The sequence below is a fragment of the Peromyscus eremicus genome, chromosome 4, assembly GCF_949786415.1.
Source record: "Peromyscus eremicus chromosome 4, PerEre_H2_v1, whole genome shotgun sequence".
Lineage (NCBI taxonomy): Eukaryota > Metazoa > Chordata > Mammalia > Rodentia > Cricetidae > Peromyscus > Peromyscus eremicus.
Window position 1 is genome coordinate 58,676,829 of NC_081419.1, and position 27,854 is coordinate 58,704,682.

A 27,854-nucleotide genomic window follows, 5' to 3' on the forward strand; every position below is an offset into this window, starting at 1 on the left:
TAAGGAAAAAAGGAGGACAAAACAAATTAACCATTTTACAAATCGTTAATTATATTTTATACTTTAAGAGCTAACACACATGGGTTAGTGGTTCAGGACTTTAATCCTAGCACCTGGGAGGCAGAGGCAGGTAGATGTCTCTGAGTTCTAGGACATTCTGGTCTACACAGTGAATACCAGGACAACCAGAGTGAGATCCTGTCTCAAAAACAACAAAAACCAAAACAAACAAACACAAAAAGCTAAGACAATTCAATTTCTGGGTATATAACCAAAAGAAAAACAGAGTCTGAAAGTGGTATTTGTATGCCCATTGTCATACCTGGGTAATTCAAAATACTCCGTACTGAAAGCATCTTAAGTGTTTGCTAAAAATGAATGAATTAATAAAACATCATAGAAACCACAAAAGAATATTAGTTTTATATAGGAAGGAAATTCTACATATGGCTGAACACTGATGTTGAATGAGTCAGAGCCAGGTACAGTGGCTTACACCTGAAATCCCGGGTACTTGGGAGGCTGAGGCAGAAGGATTATGTAAAGAGTTGGAGGATGCCTAAAGTAACATACAAAATCACCTCTCAAAAGAGAAAAAAAAAAAAGGAAAAAACCAAAAGCAGCCAGCCACAAAAATACAGCTACATGGCTCCACTAAGAAGTGTTGTAGAGCAATTTACAAAAAAATGCTAAGTAGAAGCGTTACCATGGGTTGTAGGCGTGGAAAATGGAGTTTAAGTACCAGAGTCCAATTTTCCAACATGAAAAAGCTCTGCAGACTAGTGCTTAGGCAATGAATACCTAACTGTACAATACGCTGAAAAATAGTTAGGATGTTGTATGGTAAGTGAATTTTCTAAGTAAAAAAATGAAACCAACAAATTTTAATTTAGTTGCTAAGACTTCAGCACTTCTTAAATCCTGTAAAGGACAGCAACTGTGCCAAGTGAGAAGCAGGCTTCTATCGAAGAGCTGAGTCTTCTTGTGCTTACAATGCCAACCTAAGAGAGCAGGCCAGTGTTAGCACGCTAAAGCTCCTACCATAAGGTAATGCCACACAAGCCAAGCATCACTACACAACACTGTAGTAGGTGCCTTACTACATACTAAGCATAAAGCTTGATGGAACTAAAATACAGTTATCGATCTGATCTTTTCAGAGTTTTTGACATCTTTTTATAAAAAGAATACAATCCTAAGCACATCAATCTATTGGAACAGAATGTTCAAAACAATGGCCAGCTGGTGTAGGTGCAACACCAATTTTTGAGATTGGCATTCCTAACCTCTAATTACTATTCTTACTTATAAATAATTCTTAACCCTTTAGGGAAAATCAGAGTTTCCAAATCTGACAAATAAAAGTAGTAATTTTTTTTAATGTTGTGGATTAAATGGGACAACATATATAAAGTCACTGGTACAGACTTTGAATTACTATTATTACTTGGCCTCCTGATCAGTGCCTCACTGGAACCCACTATGTAGAGCTGGGACTGCAGGTTCCCAGCATGCCCGGCTTAGATAAACACGCTATACCTGACACCAATGCACTGTTGTCACAGGGTGCCAGAGCCACACACATCACAACACTCAGCACTCTCATGTCACCTGGTTGTCACAGGTGCCTCTTTTCTCCTAAGTAATAAACATTACAAAATGACTCTTAAACTTTTTATGAACACCATCAGAAACCCAATTTGGAAATCCTTGCTCTGACATAACTAAATTAAGACAAAAGCAACAGATCAAATATATCAAACAAAAAAATTTAACCATTAAAGTTCTTTCTGTTTAATAATTAAATTGAGTCTCTAACTGAAAGACAACATGCCCTTACTTACCTTGTTTTACACTGAGGGAAGTCATAGTGTTAACAAAAGATGACATGATAATTGACTCATCTTCAGGGCAAACAGAGAGATTCTGAAAAAACAAAAACAAAAACAAAAACAAAAAAAACCAGTAATATGAAAGTCATCTAATTAGACAACTCACAGCTCCATCAACAAGTGGATAGATAAACTGGTACATCCACACTTCAGAATTATTTTTCAGGAAGAAAAAGGAATTAAATGCAGATCTGTACAATTAAATAAATCTCAAGAACACTATGCTACTGGAAAGAAATAAAACCTAAAGATTATAAAGTGGGATCCCACATGCATGAAAAAAGTTTCAGAAAGTACAACTGCAGGGACAGGACATCAATCATTGGAAAGATCTACGAGGAATCCACATGAAGATACACAGTAAAATTTTAAAGATGCTGGGAATGTTCTAGGTCAAATGTGATGGGAGTTACATGAATACGTACTGCATCAAAATTGAAAAGAAATTATAAACATTATTTTAATACATGTAAAAAAAAGGCCTCAAAAATAAGGACCGCCCCCCCCCCAAAAAAAAACAACAACCCACAACAAAACAAAATACAAAAAAAGCAAGGAAACAACAAGAAAACTCCCACGCCGACCTTTCAGGGGTAGTTAGTCACGTTCATGTTCAACATGGCAGGGCCACAGTAGAACAGTAAAACTATTTTTAACTGGTTAAGAAAATGAGCAGTTTTCTGTGGGATTGGGATGTCACTCAGTAGTATTCTTTGCTTACAGGTAACAGGCCCTTAGTTTAATCTACAGCACTTCAAGAGCAAAAACAAAAACTGAATTTTAACATCTGAACCTCAAGTGGCCATTAACAACAAAATACAACAACAGAAGCACACTTGGTGCTGGAGGTGGCTCAGGGTTAAGAGTTGGCTGCTCTCCCAGGACCTGCACTGGACTCCTAGCACCACACGACGACTCTAAACTGTTTGTCCCTCAAGTTCAGGGGCATCCAACATCCTCTTCTAGCCTCAATAGACACCTCATATACAAACAGTATGCTGACAGAGATAGACAAAACACCCTTCCACATAAAATATAATAAATAAATAAATAAATAAATAAATAAATAAATAAATAAATAAATCTTTTTAAAAAGTTAAAAAAATAGCTAAACAATGGTAGATGCCTAGCTCATAAACAATGTATATAAAATATAGTTTGAAAACACTAAGACTTACACAGTAATATAAGTGTACATGTCACTGAACTATAAATTTAAAAATGGCCAAAATGCTCAAATTTTGTTCTTTATACATCAATGCAATATAAAAACTAACATCTTTGACAATAAACTTCATTAACAGGTTTGTAATCTTACTTTTAGATTTACACCTTAGCAAAAAGTTAAAAGCACCATGATTGTATCCTGAAAAGAAGATGGAAGTAAAAAGCTGTCTTTCCTGTTCAGACTTCAATTTGAACACTAGCTCTGCTCCTTATAAATGCCAACCAGTTATATTAGCCCCTTTCTTCAACAATGGTCGTTTTCTCTACCTTCACAGCTACAGCAGCTCACTAAGATATACTATCAGTGAGCACAGCAACTTCTAACATTATTATTCTTGCTACTCCTACTAATCTTCCTACAATCCCAGGAGAAATGTGAAGAACTTTCTCAGTGTTAGTACACTCTATTTTAGCTAAAACACACCAATATATATTAAGTGGTTTACACATTTTAGCAATATATCAAAAACCTGTAAAATTTCTTAGTAAAAATCCAAAGAGCTACAACATAGTTTTAAAAATTACATGAAACTAGGAAGTTTGGGTTTTTTATAAGATTATATGCTATTATGAGTAAATAATAAAAAGCAATGATAGGCTAACACTCATCCAGTCAAAAACTGTAAATAAAATTACAAAGCAATAATGCTCTTGGAATTTAACAGGTATTCTGGTCCATTTTAATGACCAGTCTCTTAAAAAAAAAAAAAAAAAAAAAAAGGTCTGAGTGCCATCTAGTGGATAAAAAATGAAGAATCCAGGAAAACCAGAGCCTTTAAAGAGAATTTTACTGCTCCTTTCTTGTATTGTTCATTAATTTACAGTAGTCTTAGGTACCTGTGAGTTTATAAGGTGAAGCAAAATAAAATAACTATTTTTATCATAGTTTATCTTCAATAAAATCAAAGACAATTTATGTTAAAGTAAAAAAGACTAAGTAAAGAAATTACAGAAAAAAAGTTTTTAGCAAAAGGCCAAGATTAAAAGCCAAAGAGGAAAATCCAAAATAAAAGTAAAATTAGGACAGTTGAATAAGATTCAGACAGAATTTCCATTCAATGGCCATCTTGCAACTTGCTGCTCAAAGGTGTCCTCCTCCCCACCCCCTTCAGACCGTCCGCCACCTCCCCACCTCCCCGTGTCTTTAATGCAGCAGCTGTCCGAGCTCAGGCTTGCATCAGTGCTACGTAGCCTACTGCAAGAACTGCTCTTCTCTCTGGTCTGTCTTCTCCTGGGCCTCAGGCAAGGCTGCAGCCACACTGGGCCAGCATGATCTTTCCAAGTCCTGACTTAGGACTACGCTCTTTTGTAAGGCCCTCTTGAATTTGGTTAGTATATACAACCATCCCGGGAATAAGTAACTGTCCTCTTTATTGTGTTCATTCTCAAGTTTGTACAAACTCACACGAAATAAACAACTACAATGTAAACAACTGTTTCTTGACCTGTAGACAATGATCTCTCTGGCGGAAAGTGACCATGGCTTACTTCTATTTATACCATTTGATACATGTTGTACATATGTCAATTACTCAACAGGTGGGAAACAAAGAACAAAGAAAATTAGAAGACTTCTTACCTGTACAAGCTCATTGAGGACCACCGCGTCAAAGCCAGAAAGGTACTGCACGTAGTACCTCTGCATTACTGGCCCATACTTCCTGACATGTGCTCTAAGCTCTTCCATGTAAAATATCAGCTCAGCAATGTGCCTTTGTGAAAAGTCAAAAGAAAGGTTTCAGAGAATAAGTTCACTGTCGTCACAGAATATACTAAATGTTTTGGTATTATTTCTACAACTATTGCCCTAAGAAAGGCTATAATTTTTAATGTCAATCACTTCCTTTTAAAATTCTTTTATATCAACAAAAGCATGGAAAGAAAAAACGCTAAGACTGAATATTCAAATGCAAGTAAAATTTTCCCTTCTCATAGCTACATCATTTTTTAAAAAATTGGTCAGAGTATTAACAAGAAATAAGATTTTCTGTATGTACTCATTTCTATTTTCAATCCTCTACCTGACTGAAAAACCAGAGACTAAAAGGTATTTCAAATGCCACACTGATGGCAACAAGACCATGTTACGATTCTTATTTAATGTTCTGTGCAGTATTAATTCTGAAAACCAAATGCATAGGATATGTATTACTGGGCAGAGCCAAAGAACAACTTTCTGATCACTACTATAATAGAAACACTAAAAGTCTTAAGAGTTTTACATTCTAATTACATCATTTAATACCACCTTACCAACATTTCTTCTATTACAAATATAAAGAACCCCAAAGAGTTTTTCAAAACATCTTTAACATTTTTGCTTTAATATAAATCCTCAGACTCATGACCCATAAATCAAAATAAACAGGAAATAGATGTTCCTCTAATGTGACTAACTTACTTATCTATAAAATCATCTGCACTCTTCTTTGGCATGTTATCTGCATGACGGAGTAGCCAGATAATTTCATCACGGGCAAAAGATAATGCCATGAAAACAAAAAGTGCCTATTAAAAAAAAAAAAACAACAACAACTGATTATTCAATGATTAAGGACCAAGACTGCTCATAGGCTTGCTCTAAGTGAAAAGTCCCTAGCAAGAAATAATACTAAGTTTAAAAGAAGCAGTCAGTACAAGACAGAGCACACAGCAGTACCCAAAAAGATGAGTGTGCATATAAGAAATGAGGAAAAGAGAGAAAGAAGTGTGATGTTGAGCCTCAAGTCAGCAAATCCATTCTTGGCTCAAACTTGAGTCAAATTTCATAAACAGGACATGCTTTTCCGCTGTTGACAGGGCACATTTTTCAGTCAGTTACCTTGGGACCAAGCAGGCCAGGCTGATCAGAGAGGACGGTTGCCAGTTCTTTCAGTGCAGACCGTAAGAACTTGCGCCTTTCTCTGTGCATTGAGCCACTGCAGAGAAAGATATCATCACATGTCACTCGTGCTTCACTCAGGCAGAAAACGTAGACACAGAATGATAACAGACAAAGAATGAGAATTAAAACTTGTGATTTGCCGTCCTCCATAGAAACACTGACGGATCAGACAGTATCACCATTTCATCTTCTCTAAGCTCATGGGAGAATATGTCATCATATATTTAACATCTATGTTGAGGTATCTAATTATTTCTTAGGGAAACTGGAAAGTTGTTTACAGATCTGAAATAGTCATTTCTATAGATTTCTTAATTTCAGAATATAAAACTGGAGCACGGTGAGGAGTTCACATATTGTGAAAGTGTATTATCTTCTCACACTGTTTGGGTCAGTGTAAGAACGTAACAGTTTTCCTGAAGGTGGACAGAAGTCAACCCAGCTTGGAAAGCACTGCTGTGGGGAACACAGTGGCAGTAGGAGCTAATGGCTAGGACCGTAGAGCACCTGCCACCAGTCTAGACCAGCTGAGTCTGCTCCCCAGAACCCACGTGGTGGACTGAGAGAACTAATGTCCACAAGGTGTCCTCTGGCCACAATATATGTACTGTGACACAAGCAGTCATGCACTCATGCCTATTCTCACTAACATGTAAAAAAAATTTTTTTAAACAGGTAACAACTAAAATAAAGTCTTTTGCATGGAATTTCTTTATCAGTATTTCAAAACATCTAAGATCTACACTAATTACAAAGTTACCAGTAATACAAAGGTTATATACTTACTTTTCCTTCAATACAAAGTTCTCATCTTATACATTTGCACATCACTAACCTGTCTTCATTTAACAAAGTAGTATTTTAAGAAAAAATTCCTCACAGATGGAACTACTCACGCATGTGATACAGCCGCCTCCTTGCATTCTCTTATGTCATTAATACGTTTATTGTAGCTGTGTGCAAGGAAAATATGAACCATGTCAATCTTGATTTGAAAGAAAGTCAAAGAAGTAAAATACAGAAAGTCAATTTGAAATACTTATTTTCAACAATAACAATGATTTACAAAGGAAATGACAGGTGAAGTGTATCTATCTAAAACGTATTTTCCAAGTACTTTGCATACTCAAATCAAATCTTAGAAAGATAGTATTAGTTACAGTAAATCCAAAAATAAAATGAAACCTCATGATGCTCATTTTCATTACACTTTGTTATTTCCTTAAGCTCTAGATATATTACAATTTCCTTTTGATGCAATCAGGTGACTGCCAAGTATCTAAAGTACTCAAAAAATGATTGCTCTGACTAGCAAGGCCACTCATAAGCATAGATAAATTCTAAAAGGGCACAAATGAGCAATTAACAGCAGCAACTTTGAATGTAGTTGTTTTGAGGACAGAAAGCTAAGGCAGGAAAGCATTTTCATTACTTTAAATTTTTTTGAGAGACAGAAAGAACTATGGCTTATTTTTACACACACACACACACACACACACACACACACAGGGATTTTTTTTATTTTTTATTTTTTATTTTTATTTTTTTGTGGTGCATGCCTTTAATTCCAGCATTCAGAGGCAGTGGCAGTGGCAGGTGGATTTCTGTGAGTTCAAGTTCAGCCTGGTCTACACACTGACTCCCAGAATAGCTAGGACTATACATGAGACTCAGTCTCCAGGAAAAAAAAAAAAAAAAAGGGCCTTCCAATAAAAAGTAAAAGAAACAGAATTCCAGTATTATTTAGTTCAGATATACCACTGAAGTGTATTAATAAATAACTTCATGAATATACTGATAAAAATTCAAAATTCATAAAAACAAAATCATCTTGACAACTTAGCTGAGCCATTAATACTAAGATGAATCCCAACTTCTTTATGTAAGCACTCGGAGTTTCATTTTCTCCTTGAGAAAATGTCTAAAATGTGTAAGATGGGCCTTTGTAATTAATACACTTTCATACTCATGATTTGACTATGACAATTCTTTTTAATGGGACTCATAACTTAAAATAGAAAAATAAAGGAAAAAAAAGAAGGAAGTGGGTTTGGGGGGTTAGGGACATGCCATCCAGGACCAGGGCTGAAGAGATGTTTCAGCACTTTAGAGTATCTGCTACTCTTGAAGAGAAACTGGGTTTGGTTCCCAACACCCACACGGCAGCTCACAATTCTACAAGTGTCCATAACTATAATTCCAGAGAATCCAACACCTTCTTCTGGCTTCCTTGGACACCAGCACATACATAGTACACAGACATACATGCAGGCAAAAATTCACTCACATAAAATAAAAATAAATAAATCTTAAAAAAAAAAAAAGCCTAACAGGATAAAAATAATTTTGGGGTATCATCAGACTTATACTATGCATAAATTCATGGAATATATATACATTAACTGGTTTAAAATGTTGATGTATTTAAATGATTCTATAAAGCGATGACTAATATATTAAGACATAATACAAGGTCTGTCATTTACAATCTCAATAAAATAAAAGCGGAGAAGCAACTTGGCACTGTTTATCCATTATGACTAATATGACAGAAGTCCGAACCCTGTTGCTTAGGAGTAACAAAGGAAGGAGTAAGAATGGCAGTGGTGTCTAGAGAGGCACAAGGCTCATCTGTGAAAACAGAGACATCCTACACTCTCATCTAGGTCATGGCTGCTCAAGAGTGTGCACACACAAGGTCACTGAGCTATATCCCTAAGATTTCATTGCTATGTATGGAAATATAAATGATAAATTACTCAGGGTGCACAGGACAAACTATTTTATTTTCTCCACAATAATAATGATGCTGGAGAACCTGTATTCAATTTGCATTGCCAGGGCAATTCAAATGCCCACTAAGATACAAGACTGGCTCAAATTATTAGTGCTAGACACATTGTTATTTTTTAACAACCAATAAAAGCTCAACTTCATGAAATACTGAATTGGACATGAAATATATACAAATTTCACTTTTTTCCTGAAGTTACCATATCCAACATATTCAGCTAAGTACAAGCAATTTAAGGGTATTTTATCTGCTCTTTATTCACAAGATTATACGACTACTCATGTGTGAATTTAACAAGGCTACAGGTCCTCAAGAGAAATGTAGTTATTAAAGATAGTAACAAATGGAACATCCACAATCATTCCAGAGAAGTATTTGCTTTGCAAAGAATGATTAATTAGAGTCATTTGGGTGCACTCTGTTGTCAAGAACACGATTCCTACGTGCTGTGATTAGGCTTCTGTAATTGTCACTATAATTTAATGACTTTGACTGCTTCAAACTCTTATAAACACGCTCTGTTATTTACTTGGGGGAGGGGATGAGACAAGGTTTCTTAGTATAGCCCTAAATTCACTCTATAAACCAAGCAAGCCTCAAAGTCAGAGTTTTGCCTGACTCTGTTACCCAAGTGCTGGAATTAAAAGTGTGAGACACCATGCTGGGAAATATACCCTATATTTTGCTTTCAGTAATAATTATGCATAAAATCATGTATGAATTAAAAAGAGGACACATTTATCTAGAATACAAATTTTAAAAGGGTAAGAAGCCCTAAAGATTTTAATTAGTAAAATTACCTATAAGGGTCTTATTTCTACCGTTACCAGGATGTTGTTAAAAGCAACCTGCTGGCATCAGAGACAGTCTAGGCCACACTTTCCCGTAGGACATGACCAACTCTCTAACCCCAAAATGTGTTACTAAAGAGACTGCATTTACCAGCTTCTCCCCCTCAAAATGAATAAACTGAAAACATCATACCCCCGAATGTTTACAAATAAGTCTTCTGCAGCTTTGTGAATGTGGAAAACTTCATCCCGAAAGAGAGAGAGGCAAGAGCTACTTTGAAGAGCTAGCTTCCAAAGGTTCAGTGCTGTGGCCTCCGTATTCAGCATCCCATGGCACAGGATAAAGCCAACTTCCAACACAAAGAAAAACAAGTACGAGTTAGAAGCACTGCACAGACAAGTTCCTTTGGTTACAGTGTAACTTTCTACAGATGAGGAAACAACCTCCATCACTGAATGGAGGCTCCTAAGAGATTCATAATATAATACATACATATCTATACATACAGTATGTGTATGTATATGTTTTTAATTATAATTTTCTATATTCTGCAGAGTAAGTTCTTTGAAGATGCACTAACAAGAGGGAAATATATCTTTTAGAAAGAGGTATGAATGAAATTTAAACAAAATTCAAACATTAAAAACATTTTAAGCAAAAGATCAGAAATCAACACATAATCATTACAGCTGTTAAAGTAACTGAAAAACAAAGCAGTCAACATTTGTGATCAGCAGACAGACTGCTAGAGTAACAGCAGTGCTTGGCTCAGCAGTCTCTCCCTTCCTAATCTCTGCACACATATCACCTCATGGGACTACTCTGTGAAGTAGACAAGACAGTAGCACTCTTTTACAGCTGAGGGAGTGAGAGTCCAACAATTCTAAAGTAACAGAGGCAGGCAGGACAGGATGGGACATGTCTTTAACCTAGCATTCAGTGGCAGGCAAGCAGTGAGTTTGAGTCCAGCTTGGTCTGCACAATGAGCCCCAAACTAGCCAGGTCTAGGCTAGGAGACTGTTTCAAGAAAGAAAAAAAGAAAAGGAAGAGTCCAAATATTAACTCTTGAAGTCCAACATTTTTGCATGTATTAAGCCGCTCTCTTTATATGAATTCTAAATATCTTTTACTTTTGGTTGCCTAATCTGGAAACCCTACACAAATGTTTAATGCTATATATATATGTTTACAAATGCTCTCTCTAGCCTTCTATTCAAAGGCATGAAGCCTCATTGTTCATTCAACATTTACTTGGTCCTTGCTACATATACACAGTTTCAACTTTTGTTGAAATTTTCTTCCTTCTCAATAGTCACTCCTATTTTTTTTTAAATGGAATTCCAAAGTGCTGGCTACTTTGTGTAATTTTAAACAAGAGGCATCTAAGACATGGGAACCTCAAGTGAAAAAATGTCTCCATAAAATGGAGCTATAAGGAAGTCTGTAGGTTATTTTCTTAATTAGTGATTGATGTGGAGGCTACAGCCCATTGATGGAGCCACCCTGGGCTGGTGGTTGGTCCTGGGGTGAACAAGAAAGCAGGCTGAGCAAGCCACAGGAACAAGCCAATAAGCAGCACCCTCCATGGCCTCTGCATCAGCTCCTGCCTCCAGGTTCCTGCCTTGAGTTCCTGCCAAGAATTTCCTCTGTGATCAGGATATGTAAGCTGAAATAAACCTCCTCGAGTTGTTTTTAGTCATGGTGTTTTATCACAGCAACAGAAATCCTAACCAGACAGCTATATGGTTACCATACAGCCAATCTTATTATTCAACCCAATTCTTCAATCACAGCCAAACACATAAAGTAAAAACTAAGAATCATTATATAATCAAGCAAAAGCAATACTTCAAACGCCTTACCTTTCTTTAAAATCAAGTTAATAGACAAGGCATAGAAATGTAAACTACCTTTCAAGGAAAAAATATTACTATCACAAATCTGAAAAGTAACAAAATTAACTACAATGTCTAAGCACAGGTAGCATGTGCTAGTAAATTTCTCTTTCATATTTAAATTAATGTTATTGGAAGTACCATTCTTTTTTCTTTTTTTGTTTTTTTTCCCAAGACAGGGTTTCTCTGTGTTGTTTTGGTGCCTTTCCTGGATCTCGCTCTGTAGACCAGACTGGCCCTGAACTCACAGAGATCCGCCTGGCTCTACCTCCCAAGTGCTGGGATTAAAGGCGTGCGCCACCACCGCCTGGCGGAAGTACCATTCTATAATGAAATTTTGTACACAGGTTGAGTACTTCAAAATTTGTCGTAATTTTAAAGTACAAACTTAATATCTAATTGCTAGATTATGCCAACTCTAACAAAACTATGGACTTTTATATCTAATACTTGTTTTTGTTAAAAAAAAATCCATTCATTATTTTACTGAACTATTAAAGAAAAATGGTCCTTCACTTTAGTTGGAGAAATACTGTAATAAAAAGTTGACAGTTAATACATCAAGAAATAAGCACAAGCTATTCAAAACTATTCCCTCTGGTAGTGAGCAGTGGGAAGAAGGAACGTGACTATACACTACACTAACTCTCATTCTCTATCATGTCTATTTTTCCAGTTTCTGAGCTGTCTAGGACCAGACACTAGTAATTTTATCTCTCGTAAATCTATCAAACTGCCAAACAGTAAGTCATTTATCACATGCAAATTAAAACCAAAACCCTTAACTAAATAGATGTGGCATTAAAAAAAAAAAAAAACAAAAAAAAAAAACAAAAAACTTCCTAAAAGCAAAAGTTCAACACTGAAAATGATACCGGCGACAATATAGCTCCTGAGCATTGGCATTAGCTCTCCCCTGGTCTCTGTCACTCAGGAGCTCTGTGATGTAACTTTAGATTCTCATTTCTATGACTATCTACATCTGATGGGATCAGCATGAGAAACGAATGAGGTAAAGCACAGAAGTGTTCACTACAGAGTGAAGGCACATTACCAGGTATTTCCTTGTTAAAGCTTAAACCTAAGAGGTAATCCCGTAACTAACCCATTTTACTTACAGATAATCCATTTCTCCATTGCATCCAAGGAGAGATATTCACAAGGCATCTTAAAAAGAGAACAGATACACCTGTGCTTAACATAAATTCTTTAAATAGTTTCCTGCTTAGTCTCTTTACACCTCTCTTCCTCCTAATTCTCTCTGTTCAATTCTTGGTTCAAATACCACAGAAATTGGAGACACTGGGTAAAAATGAAGAATTACTTAAACTTACAACCAGCAGAGGACAACAAGAGCTGTAGTCTCACATTTATACACCTTCAGCCATCTCTGACCTATACTGATGCCAAACTGTCTTCTGGCAAATGATAAATTTCCAATTCTCAAGTTCACTTTCAGAGTTTGCATTTTTGCAAATGATTTATTTTAGTCAAGTGAAAAGAGATTCCTGTGCCTGGATCCTCTGCATCTCCTCCTAAGTGAAACAATGGTTTGTGTGCATTCTCTGAAACAGTAATATCCATGTTCATCTACCAACAGGGAGTTGAAAAGAAACATAGCAGACTATAATAATTATTTTCTCTTAATTGGTAAGATATGACATGTGTTTGCTTTTTTCTTTATACTTGTCTACATCTTCAGATTTTTATACAATGGTAGAAACAATTTTGTAAAATGACATTGATTTGAGTGGGCACGCACGCACGCATGCACGCACGCCCACGTTGGCTCTTATTCCACCATGCCCTAGGTCTGGGAATCAAACTCTGGCTGTCAGGCTTGGCAGCAAGCGCTTCCCTTCACTGAGCCATCTCACCAGCCCCAGATAAAACCGTCATTTGTATTAACTTCAATTTCTGAGATCTAAGAAAGTTTTTTAAAATGCTGTGTGACTTTTACACTCATTTTACAATAAACCTGATGGACTAATGTTAATTAGAAAAAAATTGCAATGACATGTTTAAATGATAAGTGAACATGCGTTTAAAGGGTAAAAAAGACGTACAGTGTCAGACTGGGCAGGGTTGAGCATTGTACTAGGTGCACTGATGAGACTCAACAACTGGGCGTTTCTCCACTGCTCTGCCGAAAGGTTCCGTCTAGGATACACCATCTGAAGAGAAATCAGCGCGTCTGAAAGAGACTGATAAAACAGGAAATAAGCTGAAGAACAGTGTGCTTCTTTTCCATTTAGACTTCTGTCTCAAGGGCTATACATGTCTAACTGATTCCAACCACGATCCCTATAATGGGTTTCAAGTCTCTTCTAAATTTGTTTTGTTGTTTTAAATTCTACAAAAGTTATAGTCTAAATTCCTGGGCAACAACTTTACTCAGGAAACCACTGTTACTTTAAAAAAAAAAAAAAAAAAAAAGCCACAGTATTTATTTATTTTACTAGATGGGTGTTTGCCTTTATATATGTGTGTGCACCATGTATGTGCCTGATCCTTGTAGAGTTCAGAAGATCTACAAGAAGGGTACAGGGCTGGAGTTACATACAGGTTTTTAGCTGCCATATGAATGCTGGGGATTGAACCTGGGTCCTTTAGAACCCGAGTCCTCTAGAAGAGCATCCAGTGCTCTTAACCACTGAGCCATTTCTCCAACTCTACAAGTTACTTACTGAAAGGTTAAAATGTGTGGTAACCTTGGGAATCTTATTTATTTATTTATCTATCTATATCTATATCTATCTATCTATCTATCTATCAAACAGTAGCACTGAACTCTCGTGCTTTTTGTTTAAGCTATGATTCTTGCTAAAATAAAAGGACTCTGTGATCACATTCCTAAGTAGATTTGTGTGTTCCGTCTCCACAGAAAAAGTTTTGTCACACAACACCAGGTCCACTAGAATAAGAGCAAGAGTTCCTAAACATTAAGCTATCTCTCCATCCCCTATACTCTTAATGCATTTCTTGACAAAAGTATTTAATTACTCATCATCTGTTTCTTGACCTTTAAGTTTTTTTATTCATGTGTATGTGTGTCTAGTGTGTATATACATGTCCTCATGTGAGGTACATATAATCTAGAAAGGATGCTGGATCCCCTGGAGCTGGAGCTACAGTCTGTTGTAATAAGCTACCTGATGTAGGTACTGGGAACTGAACTCTGGTCCTCTACAAGAGCAGCAATGTGCTCTTCTCTACTGAGCCATCTCTCCAGCCCATTTCATGCTTTTTTATTGTTAGTTTTTGTTCTGCTTTTCTCTGAGACAGGGTCTCACTGTAGCCTTGGCTGACCAGGAACTCACTATGTACACCAGGTCAGCCTCAAACTCAGAGATCCCTTGTTTTTGCTTCCCAAGTGCTGGGATTAAAGGTGTGCCCCACCATGACAAGCTGTTTCCTACTTTGTGTTGTGACTGTCCCTGCTATCCATCTTTTCTTCCTAAAACCCCTGTATAGAGGTATTCTTTAATCTAATTGAACTGTTAGTTGAAAGAGAATCCATGTCTCCATTAAAATGTTGTATGCTTGACCTCTGCAAGAAGAAACCAGAAATCTCTAACTTAGGTTCTAACACAAGATTCCGATGTAGCTGTTTTAAATTATACAGTTAATTAAAATATATATATATATATACATATATATATATATGGCAGATGCATGATAGACATTCTATTAATTGCAAAACTGGTAAGTATCATGGAATATAAGAAAAATCAACATTACAAAATAACTAATCCAACTCAAATGAATAATTTTCCTAGGTAATTAGTAATAATCTACTAAATGCTAAAGATTGCTCGCTGTAACCATCACATTGTAGTTCCTCAAACAGGCAATACTTTCCTGACACATTTTTTTTTTTTATCCTAACAGAACTTTCAAAGACTAAAGAACTTTCAAGAAGGATCCTGACTTCAATGGAGAGGAGGGAAAAAAAAGTGTGCAGTAGTCAAATAAAAACAAGCCTACACCTGACTAGAGAAAAATCAGAACAGACCACAGAGGGAAAAAAAGGAGTAGAGAAGATAACAGTAGTAAGAAAAAGTACTAACAAAATCAGCTGTGGAGCAGACTCAACATGTGAAGTGCTTTAATGAATTCTGACATTTCTGGCCACAAGTGATAATGTTACTTCAAAAGTGATGACATCCACTAGCCTGTTTCAAACTCTTTCAAATTAATAACCTAATTAAGTTCAAGTTTTTTTTTAAAAAAAAAATATGTGAATTTATGGGTATAGGCTGAATATCCCTTAACTATAACATTGGTAACAGAACTGATATAGAGTTTTTAAGTTTTGGAATATATGCATATCCAATTCCAAACACAAAATATACTTATATGTCCTAGACATTTACAGAGAGCTTGAAAGCAGCTTTGTATAACAGTTTTAGTAGACCTGTATTCTCACCGAAACCCAAGCATGAGGTCAGAAGAACTTCCCACATGTGATATCATGTCAGTTCCCAAAAGGAAAATGCTTTAGACTTTGGATATTTTAAATTTGTGGTTTTCAGATTAGAAATGTTCAACCTACATAATATAGCTAGGCAAAGAAATTAAATTGGAAAAGTATCTTCAAATTTTCATGAGAGAAAGCACTGAAAAATTGTTGATAAGAACTGAATGTCAAGAAAAATTATAGCATCATATAAACATGGTATTATCCAAAAGTTTAGTTAATTAACAAAGAGAACAGTAAACCAAGACTCAAATACTCTGAGCCTTTGTCCTGGTTTTGGCACTGCTGCCAAGGGGCTTTCATTGGTCATCTTCCCCAATCTTCAATCTCTACCTATAAATGATGAAGTTGGATGACATACCTGAAGTTTTCTGGAAGCTTGTAGGTCTATGACAGACCCTGCTGCAGGACAGTTACCATGACAAGATTTCTTCCCATCAAATTTATATTATTAAGAAGTAACTTTCAATGTATCTTTAAAAAGGACATTACATATATTTCCATAAAGTCCCTGTCATCTTTTTCTTATGAATAGACTAAGACACCATAATACAGCTAAAATTGATTCAACACTATAACTCTTAGAATGAAATATTATGAATATTAATATTAACATGAAATCTTAGGATGGAATATTATGTAGCTAAACTTTTTAAAATGTTTTTGAGATTTATTGCATGTATATGGGTTTTGAAATCTATATTTGTGTATTACATGTGGGCAGTGTGTGCAGTGCCTGCAAAGGCCATTTTCCCTGGAACTGGAGTTACAGGTGGTTATCAGCTGCCATGTAGGTGCTGGGAATCAAACCTGAGTCCTCTGGAAGAGCGGCCAGTGCTCTTAACTGCAGAGCCCTCTCTCTAGCTTCAAATCTAAATTCTTTTTTTTTTTTTTAAAGTTTTTCCTTACTATACTAATATTCTTTCAAGGATAAGCATACAGCTAAGGACGCTATAGTGAGGAAATCTTATTTTTATGAGAGAGAAGTCATAAGATAATTCCAGGTGCTGTCTTCAGTGATGCTTCTTATTCTGGGAAGCTAGGAAATATTCAGCCCCTATAGCTACCCCAAGTGCGGCAAATCCCCTTTGGATCCTTTTATTAACATGCTCATGAAGGTAACACTGTTTGAAAAGCAGCCCATGGATCCCTGAGCCCTTGTGCAGCAAGCTTCTTCTGAAGTGTTCCTAATGGTGTCCCTTCTGTTTTCCACTGTCTGTAACCTGCAAGTACCAATATACTATGACCACAACCACGTTCATGTCCACTTAGGACACTCAGTGTTCAACCTTCCAGCCAAACAAATCTAAATTCTTAATGCAATATTATGTATCCAAACTTTTTCTGATGAAGTGATTTTTCATCATTTTTATAACAACCACATGAGATGACCAATATTTTAATACTATTTTAGCCAAAAAAAAAATGAATACCAAGGAAGTTGGTTAAGTGACATAAAATATTTCAGAGTATGCTGGCAGACCTGAGACTACTACACTGCACCCTTACTACCTCCAAATGCTACAGTCAATTTAATAACCGTATGAATCAATACATTCCCGAGTCTTCACACGATTGTGAATCTGAATTAGCTTTCTAACTCACAGATAAATAAAAAGTTATTCATAAGCCATTATAATCTTTACCTCCAAACTAAGTTATCTCTTTAATTCCCCAAGCTTAAGCAATCCCTTACATGTATTGTTACATATCTAAAAAATAGCTCTTACCTTGCTATGGGGTACAAATTCTTCCATCATCTTTTTTAAAGGGTTTTCATAGTCCACAATCATTTGACCAAGGCGTGGGTATTCTCGGTCACTTAAAATAACACACATTAAATTCAAGTGAGTGATAAGCCATCAAATTAAAAACTTTAGAAGCATCTGTATAATGTCTGCCTACCTTGCTCCGTGGGTCATTTCATGTGCATAGTTGTATAGTCCAATGATTGCCTTCCTTTCTTCAATCCGGGACAGCAATATCATTAAAGTTGTATAGGTTACAGTCAAATCTAAGTAGTTCTTTGTTAAATCAAAGTTCACAGTCTGAAAAAAAAAACCAAGTTTAACTCCTGTAACTCTTAAAACATACAAAAATCTACATACTTTTTCTATAGCTCTGTTTATTCCCATTTCCGGATTTCTAATTTTTTTCTCTAAACATGTAAAATTTGGGAGTTATAAGTAACAACTTTTTGTCTGTGACATAATTTTATGGGAGAAAGAAAAAGGACTTTGGCTACTGTATTAAAGCTGGTAATAAATGAAAATGACAAAAACCGAAAGAGAGAGAGAGGGAGGGAGGAAGAGAGAAAAAGAAAGAAACAAACACTGGTACCAATCTCACCAAAGCAAGAAGGAGTATTTAATTTTTCACATTTTTACTATTAAGTTAATGGGTATATTTCTCACCTCAACCTCCTGTATCTACAAAATGTCATACAAAGGAAAACTCTTATCAAATATGACTTTACAAGAAAAATATTGTCCAGTTTTTATAGTTGGGTGTATTAAGATAAAATGCTAAATTTAACAGCTATTTTACAAATGAATTAAGACTTATATTCAATAACATACAAAAGTACATGATAACAGTTTTACTTTTAAAAAAGGTATTCAGCAAGCCAGATAAACAATGTTATAACTTTATACTCTTATAAAACGTTTCTTTAAAGAAAAGTAATTGGTTCCCTGAGGTCTTTGGAAACAAGAGAAAATTAGGAAATTTTCTCAAAAATTATACTCACAATATCAAAGAAGACTTGGCAAACGTCAATAGTATTCAGCAAGTCACAGACATGGTCCTGAAAAGGAAAGCTTAATTAAACTTTTATCTGTATGACTTCTGGAGGGAAGTGCTAAGGATTAAAGCCAGAGTTTCTGCATGCTTAGCAAGTACTCCTTCTACTGCTGAGCCACATCTTCAGGCCCGAATAAATAACTTTAAATTCAGAAAACACAAATGCATAAAGTATACTTTAGACTTTAGTTCTGGAAGAATTCTTTTTCCTTACATAAATGACAAAGCAGTTTATACAATTAATAAATACTAAATCAATTTCTGTAATCTTAAAGTTTACATATTAAAATATATACCTTAAATTCCATAACATCTACAAATGTAAAGTAATATAACGCCAGGTTTTTCAGAATCTCTGATTTTTCTTTCTGCAGTTGTGCAAGCTGTTGCTGTAAAAACAAAAGCAGAGTTTATTTTCAGAGAGAACAGAAGTACCAAATTTCACTGTACACTATCTTTTTTATGGTTGCTATATGGAAGCACAAGCTTTGAGACTTCTAAATGATTAGGTTTTCAACCCTAATCACTTGAGAGAGCAACTGCTAATGTGATCAGCAGCTGACAGTGAGAGGCCATAACACAGATCAAGGCGGGTTAGTACCAAACTGCACTACTACAGAAAACGGGAAAATGTTAGAAGATACATCAGATGAACTCTTGAAAAAATTAAAAACAAATCATGATTATGTTCACTAGAAGTGGGAGAAAAAAAGATGAAAAACATTACAGCTTACACTACAAAAAACAATACGCTAGATAAAGTTGGAACTTACCAAAAAGAACATCCAGGCAAAGCCACGTTACGCATGCAAAATAAAATGTAGATACAAACATAAAATACAGTAACGGTTCCCTGATCAGACCCACAGAACACAATAATATTTTAAACAAAAGCAAAAATCACAAGAACAAAAAAGAAATGAAAAAAAAAAAAAGGCAAGACTAGAGCTTAGACATGAAAGAAGGAAACGTGAAAAAAAGTTTCCTAAACTTTTCCTATTAAACCAACTATTACCATAATTTCTAGAAGACTAGTCCTTTTTGGTGTCTTATGTAACAGAGTGTCCAGGATTCCAGGGGACCATCAGGCCTGGATATTCTGTGTGTTGTCTAATGATTATCAGTTAGGGCCTCATTAGAAAGGTGGAATCCCTGGTCCACCTCAGGCCTGCTGAGTAAGAATTTGCCTTTTAAACAACATAGCTCGGGTGATCTAAATACACATGAAAGGTCTGAGAAGCACGCAGGATGTCAGAAAACTACAAAAAAGCATTTAAAAATATCCAACATGATGCCAAAAGCCCATACAATTTTGAGGTCTTCATAAGGTTATATATACTTACATGGGAGCATTGAGAGAAATGCCTATACATAACTATATTGAGCCATTATGGTAAGTCAGAGAGTTTACAAAAGTGAGTCTAACATCAGGAAAAGATTCTTCTGGAAAAACTGACTGAAAACAGCAAGCTGTGTGGCAAATTACCCTAGATACCTCCATGTACAGACATCTAAAGAAGGAATTATGCCTGGGAAACATGAGTAACTGAAATCTCATTTCTCCCCATAAATCAAGAGTGCACCTGTAGTGATGTGTAACTTCTATGTGCAGCTTCCTCTATGAGAGTAGTTAACTATTTGTAGAATATATCTGTTTCAAAACAATTTCATGTTTCTCTGTATTCTTAATCACTACTACTCCAGCATTATCAGGTGAATAACTACTTAAGAATGATCCACTGTCCTCCAATTACACCTTTACCTTGTTCAATAACTTTACTGAACACTTCTTGATTGATAATAATTCTTTTTCTGATTTTTCAGTTCTATAAATTTGAGTTCCAATGTACAACAGAGAAAAGCAGGCTCAAAAAAACAAGCCATGAAAAAGCCAGGTGTGGTAGTTTATACCTTTAACCCCAGCACTCAGAGGCAGAGACAGGTGAGTCTCTGAGTTTCAGGCCAGCCTGGTCTATACAGTGAGTTCCAGGACAGTGAGGGCTATGTAGAGAAACCCTATCTCAAAAAGCAAAACACAAACAAGAAGATATGAAGAGCGTATGATTGCTATGGGACTTCTTCATCCCAATTTATATATTAACAGTATATACCTCAATATCCTAATTTGCAGTTAATGACATCATACTCTTACAAACCTTAATAATCTTTTACACAAACCTTCATTTCATGTATCAAGAATGTAATTTTCGTAAAATTACATTACTAATTTTCATAAAATTACATGTACTACCTACAAAATCCCAAACAAATTTAGCAAAATTAAATATCTACTTAGTAACAGTCAAGATCAGAACTCACTTTCTTCTCAAATGTGTTCTAGTCTCACTGCCATTTCCCCGATCAATAACAGAACCCCTTTCTAATTTCTCCTTTAATTTTCCCAAAGCATGTATTAATAGGCTCTGTATCAGCTACAGTGACTACACAGGAAGTTCTGAGTGAGTGAGTTCTTAATGTTCTCTACAGTCTGGCCCCTTTACTTTCCAGATTCAATCTTCCCTACATCCATAGATGACACAGTAAACAAATTTTGCTATTTTCTATGCATAGTCATGATTTCTTACTGTTCCCCTACAGGGATATCAAAATCTCACCATTGCTATCCAAATCCCACTACCCTAAAGCACTCATCTCAGATGCTAAGCCCATTTTCCAGACACAACCCCTGACTGAACATCCCCCTTCCTGAGGCATCACTGCTTTCCAGCTCGTCACTGTCATCCTCAGCACCAGAGACAGCGTTCAAGACTCCAGATCTTCGTTTCTAGTACTTCAACCGCACTATATACACATAAGTATGCAATCCAAATGTATTAAATAAAGATCATAACGCAGACTGCCAGATGACATATTTGTGAAGAAATGCTTTTAGAAAGTCCATCTCCAAAGGGGGCGGGGCACAGAGGCAGGCAATCTCTGCGAGTTTGAGGCCAGCCTGGTCTACAGAGCGAGTTCCAATATAGGCTCCAAAGCTACACAGAGAATCCTTGTCTCAAAAAACAAAAACAAAACACAACAAAAAACCAAACAGAAAAAAAAAAAAAAAACCAAGTCCATCTCCAATTGAGCAAACAGAAAAGGATAAGTGACTTAGCAGCTCAAAGTCTAACACCATTACCACTTGGAAACTAGCTCATACACTTAACCAGGAAAACTGTATAAACTGACACATGACAACAATGAATAGTGGCTAATACCTAGGAACTATGTATCAAATGTTAGGAGAATAATAAAGAAGGCCCCAGACCACCACTCCAAATAAGCAAAAACTAACACTTGTATAATTAATCCTACCACTACTCATAGTATACAGAATAAACAAGTATTTGCTGAGTGTGCACTGGGTGTCCAGCATTGTTCCTAGTATTTTATAAATATCACACGGTTTCTACTTAACAGTCACAACTATGTTCCCTATTTTAGTGAAAATAAACTTCATAAAACTGCACGAAAGGTGTCAAATAATTCAGTTCTCAGGGTTCAATTACAAGGGGAAAAAATGGAAAGAACTACATTTTGGTTTCCAAAGTGAATAACACACCTAAAAACCACTAATGCCAGGTCCAAGGTTAGAGATGATTTAAAATATACATGGGCAATAATTACTGATGTTGTAATATAGCAGAACATTACAGAGGTTCCATTTGAAAATCATGTATTCAACAATTTAAAAGAATATTCATGTAACACATGAAAATATTTTAACAAAACATTCGTATAATGCTTTCATTATGTTTTCTGGCTTGGTGCCATTGTTCTTAATATTAAAATAAGATAGGTAAAATCTGAAATAGAGCACACATCAGTCATGGAAATTGCACATCTTTACACTGAATATCTTACTGATTAATCTCAGTTCAATCAAGAAAGCATTTTTCAGACAGACAAAATTAAATGTGAATTGAAATTTAGCATTTGCTAGTTTTTGTTATTTTCTAAGAAAGACATTAGTAAATTACTGAAGGAACCAACACTTAGCAAGGCTAACTAATCTTTAACACAGGGAACATGGCTAAAGGTTTTAATTAAGTATAGTTATCACCTTCTTTATTGCTGAAGTTGCTGTGTATAATTTTTTTTTTCTTGATCTAGATCACTGCTCTCAAAGGAGTAGGGGAAGGTTGGGTTTTACAGGGACACACATCTATAATTCCAGCAATCAGGAAGCTAAGGCAGGCTTGAGAATTTCAGCCTAGCTTCATCTAGTATCAAAACTATGCCAAAAAAAACCCAAAACCAGAAAAACAAAAAGTCTAGTTTCAGGAAACTGTTCAGTGTCTTAGTAAGAGTCCACCATCAGATACATTTCAATAAGAAAATACTGAGATACCTTTTTCCACTGTCATAGCACTCACTCAACTGGACTACTACAGTGGTTCCTAACTGGTCTTTGGACTTGTGTCCTCACGTATCTTCACATAGCATCAGCATAGTGTACATCTCAAGGTACACACAGCTCCACCTTGAAAGAAGCAATTCTAATGAAGAACATGTAATATGTTAACACAGTGGGAAGTACAGTGTGAGAACTCTGTGTTTTTTAAAAATGTACGTGAGTCTAATGTTATTTCAAAATAAAGTTTTAAATTCCAGTAATCTCCTGACATGCTTAAAATAAAATATAATCTTACAAGTACTGGATGTTTTTTCTTTCTCAAAAATCACCCCACTATCCATAGCTGTCACACTGGCCTTGCTGCCTGTCACCAACCTCAGAGCTCTTGCATCTGCCCTTAGTCATGTCTGGGATGTCCTTTGCTCACTTCTCTTTGGTGAAGGCTATACTATTGAGGGCTACTTATCTAAAGTAAGCTTCCTTTCTAGTAGTCGCTAATGCAGTGGTTCTCAACCTGTAGGTAGTGACCCCTTTGGGGGGGGGTGTTGCATATCAGATATCCTGTGTATAAAATATTTACAGATTCCTAACAGTAGCAAAATCACAGTTATGAAGTAGCAATGAAAATCATTTTATGGTAGAGGTCAGCACAACATTAAAGGGTCCCAGTGTTAGGAGGGTGAGCAGCCCTGCTCTAAACCCTATCTTGCTTCCTATTTCTTTCTCCCACTTATCTCAAGAAGAAAGTGCGTATTTATTCACTGTCACCTACTGTGTCCATCTGAACTGAATTCTACATCTTCTCAGTGCTTCAGCATCTACAGCCTGAGTGCAGAGCACACTATAAACAACAGATCAATCATCCTCAAATTTCTCAAAGCAAAAATCTTAAGGGAAGCCTTAAACTTTTGTGATTAGTAAATGAACTCAAAACCTGGAATACATTCATCTCCCAGGTAAGTGTATCTTAACATATACAGTGACTGGATCCCCAAAGCTGGGCAAAATATTTATTTGATCATGCCATTCCAGAACAGGTAAGTATAAAAAAGAAAGAAGTAACTAAAAAGAATGGTATGGGTGTATCAATGAACAAATCTTTTAAAATTACCTAAAAATCCAAATTAAAACAAAGATTTTGTTCTCTCTTTCTTTTTTAAAGGATCATAGGATCCCACTTAAAATTCATCACATATATTATCATTGACTTGGATAGATTGGCTGACCAGCAAGTTCTGATAATCTACCTGTCTCTGAGGCTACTCCTTCTACTCCCAGCACTGGGTTACAGACACACTACCATGTCCAGCCTTTATATATGTGCTTGCTTGAGGACCAAACTCGATCTACTGAGCCATCTCCTTGGTTCCCACCCTCCAGGCACTGTATTTTTAAGGTTTTTATTTCTCTCCCTATCAATAATCATGTTTCCAAGGAAAAGTACCCTTTAATGTACAATGTGTTTAAAAATACATATATTCTTGGTACAATTACGTGTAAGAAAACTCAACTAGCTGGGACATGGAAGCAGAAAGCCCTCCTCTGAATAAACTTTACTGATTATAGAATATCACTTCTTATTTCTCAAGAGTAATTTTTATATAATTTTAGTATATTTATACTTACTAAGCCACCAACCCTATTCAGCTTAGAATATTTCCATTATCCCAAAAAATGTTCCCTGTGCTTACTGGCAATTAATCTAGGTTTGACTCTCAGCCCTGTGCTTCCTGTCTGAACAAACCTCTCTTCTGTAGACACCTCCTGTAGCAAAGAATCCAACAGTATGCACAGCTTGGTTTATTTGACTCCTTCACTTAGCATAATGTCCTCAACGTTTGGTTGTAGCACAAATATGTATATATCAGTAGTGTTTCCTTTGAGCCTCCAGAAATTTGGTTTGGAGCAGGGCAAGAGTTAATCACATTTTGTTTATTCATTAATCAGTTAGTTGATAGGCATCTGAACTCTTTCTGGTTTGGAATTATAAATAATCAATGCTGCTACAAACATGTCTTCAGAAAGACGTTTTTATTTTGTCTGAGAAAATTTGGATTTTCTTTAATTAGAACCGCTTTCTTTCTTAGTTTTCAGCTGTAATTCAGACAGCCAAGTGAATGCAATTCAATTGCTAAATAACATCATTCATTATTTGTGAACAAATACTGCATAGAAAGTATCAGACATTTTGGGAGAAGCTGAGTAAAAGTATGAACACAGACTATCTAAATGAGCTGTAAAGTATAGTAAGGGATGTACATATACATACACATATTGCTAAAGTTAAATATACAGTTTAGAAGCCAGTTCCACAACTATTTCTAGGTAGAAATTCAAAGATGGTGGGGAAACTATAGTTCCCACATTTGCTTCAAGCCACAGGGACTCACCAACTGGTAATGACAGGAAATGGTTAAGATCTTGTGTTGTAGTACAAGAAAGACCATAGTAAGAAAGGCCACAGCTTCAAAGAATTGTGAGGACAGTGAGTCTGTTGAAGGAAATTAAAATGGGCCTAGAACCGAGGAAACCCATGGATTATCTGGGGTACATACTGACAGGAGAGAATGATAGTTTCCTTAATTGGCAAGACAAAAAAGCAAAACTATAAAATTTATTTTAAGTTATCTTGGCTTCTTTTAGTTGTTTTTGGACATCGATTGTTCCTGAAAAGCTTGGGGATATTTGATGGCATTAGAGAGAGAATGTTTACACCTCCACCAAATCTCTGAAGTCAAGGCTCCCTTGACTATTCACCCTACTTTTTTTTAACTGTCACTCATCATTATATCCTAATTCCTTTCTTACCCATCTTAATTTTAAATGGCCCATCATTACAATTATCTCTGGTCCTTCTCTTCCTCTTACAATTGCCTGATGAAGCCTACAGTAGGAGAAAGCATACACACGCTGACTTGGGCTAATCTAATTCCATGATCACCAACAGTAACTGAGTCAGGACACAACTTCAGTTTCTACTGTCAAGTGACTCTCCCTCTTTCCTCAATGGGTAAAGCACTTTTTCAAGTATCTTCAAATCCCCAACAATTAGCTCTCTTTGATTCTTAGCTTATGCCACTCTAGTCTGAGTTCTAGATTGGAACATACAATTTGTTGCCAGTGTCTCCCCTCAGATTTCTACTAGGCCTCTCAAGCTTAACACATTAAGACTGAGCTGTTGTATACAACCTCCACTGAGTCCATGTATCTTTTGCTTTCTCTCCTCAGTAAATATTGGTATTTGTTTAAAACCATCAAGTCTTCTTTCTTGTTGTCATTTAAAAATAATAGTTGCCTCAGTTATTTCTCACTGTACTGAAATTCTTTTAGTTTTTTAGAATTCAGGTTCAATTTAGTTAAAACCAACATTCTAACAAGTTCCCATCAGGGAATGCATACACTCATACTGAAGTACACTGCCACAATGTATATAATATTGTATACCACAGTGATTCCTTCTAAACCAGTTTTATTTGTTGCCCTATATCTCCTAAACATCAGAGATTATATCTCCTAGACATCAGAGATTCAAAAATGAGTAAATGGTTTGATCCATAAAGACAGATATACGAGGTGTCAGGGAGAAATTACTTCCCCTGTTGGAGAATGGAAGGAATAGCAAGGGGGGAGATTAGAAAACATGAAAATCAATGTTTGGCTTATTATATAGTACTTGTCTCCACAGATAACATGCATCTGAATGAGTTAAGTTCATGAAACTGTGCAGAGCTGAAGACAAGTCCCAATGAAACAGCTTGATGTTTTATAAAAGTGAAAAGAGACTATAAAGATTTCAGTTTAAACAACCAAGTTACAGGATAATGGCTCGGGCAGAGAACACAATAGAAAGGAAAAAAATTTGCTGTTCAACTTGGAGCTGTTCAAAGGATAGCAGATATTCAAATCATAGAAAATAGGACGTCATTTCATCAAAGCCACAGAAGCAGAAGTGGGATTTCTTTGGGGGGAGGGGTCATTTAGAAATATACTTCACTGGCTTTGAGGTAAACCAGAGAGTTAAGGAGATAGTATAAACAACAGTTACCATTTCAAAGCTATTTGTCAAAGTGCTAAATGCTTTAAAGCATATTGAACCCCTTCAGATGGGAACTATTTTCATTTTAGACATACGAAAAATGGTGCCTTCAGATGCCAAATGATTTTGCCTAAAGTCTCTTAGCTGGTATATGAACTCAAATTCTGACCCCAAAGTCCACTCTCTAGTCACTATACTTCTCTCATAACAGAAATCATGGCAAAACAAGAAAAGCTCCTTAAGGCTGGCTAAGAAGGAATTTAAATGCCATTATCATTTCCTGCATATCAGGGCAGTCCTACATTTACTCCAGTACCACCACCACACCTACCACTCGTTATGTTTTTAAAGCTAGGAATCTTATTCTTTTACAAGGTTATTTTCAGGAACCCTACAACATTCATAATGAGAGTTGCATTAACTTTACTTTTTAAAAACCACTGGAATTTTTTAGCTTAAAAAGATTTTGGGATCTGAGCCGGGCGGTGGTGGCGCATGCCTTTAATCCCAGGACTCGGCAGGCAGAGGCAGGTGGATTTCTTTGAGTTCGAGGCCAGCCTGGGCTACAAAGCAAGTTTCAGGAAAGGCACAAAGCTACACAGAGGAAACCCTGTCTCCAAAAACCAAAAAAAGAAAAAAAAAAAAAAAAGGTTTTGGGATCTGATATAAATGTAGGGCAACATTTAATACAAGTG

The 27,854-nt window shown here is 36.0% G+C and overlaps 1 protein-coding gene across 1 annotated transcript in view; it reads right to left on the reverse strand.

Moving 5' to 3' along the window:
- The window catches only part of Nckap1 (NCK associated protein 1), an 81,557-nt gene that overhangs the window by 36,565 nt on the left and 17,138 nt on the right, over positions 1-27,854 (reverse strand). The window contains exons 3-14 of the mRNA XM_059260792.1: positions 19,063-19,155; positions 18,714-18,770; positions 17,870-18,012; positions 17,695-17,785; positions 13,551-13,688; positions 12,603-12,651; positions 9,782-9,938; positions 6,900-6,956; positions 5,941-6,037; positions 5,521-5,627; positions 4,699-4,831; positions 1,845-1,926 (exon numbers count right to left, since the gene is read on the reverse strand). Coding sequence (XP_059116775.1) covers positions 1,845-1,926; positions 4,699-4,831; positions 5,521-5,627; positions 5,941-6,037; positions 6,900-6,956; positions 9,782-9,938; positions 12,603-12,651; positions 13,551-13,688; positions 17,695-17,785; positions 17,870-18,012; positions 18,714-18,770; positions 19,063-19,155 — 1,204 coding nt within the window. The remainder of the gene's footprint in view (positions 1-1,844; positions 1,927-4,698; positions 4,832-5,520; positions 5,628-5,940; positions 6,038-6,899; positions 6,957-9,781; positions 9,939-12,602; positions 12,652-13,550; positions 13,689-17,694; positions 17,786-17,869; positions 18,013-18,713; positions 18,771-19,062; positions 19,156-27,854) is intronic.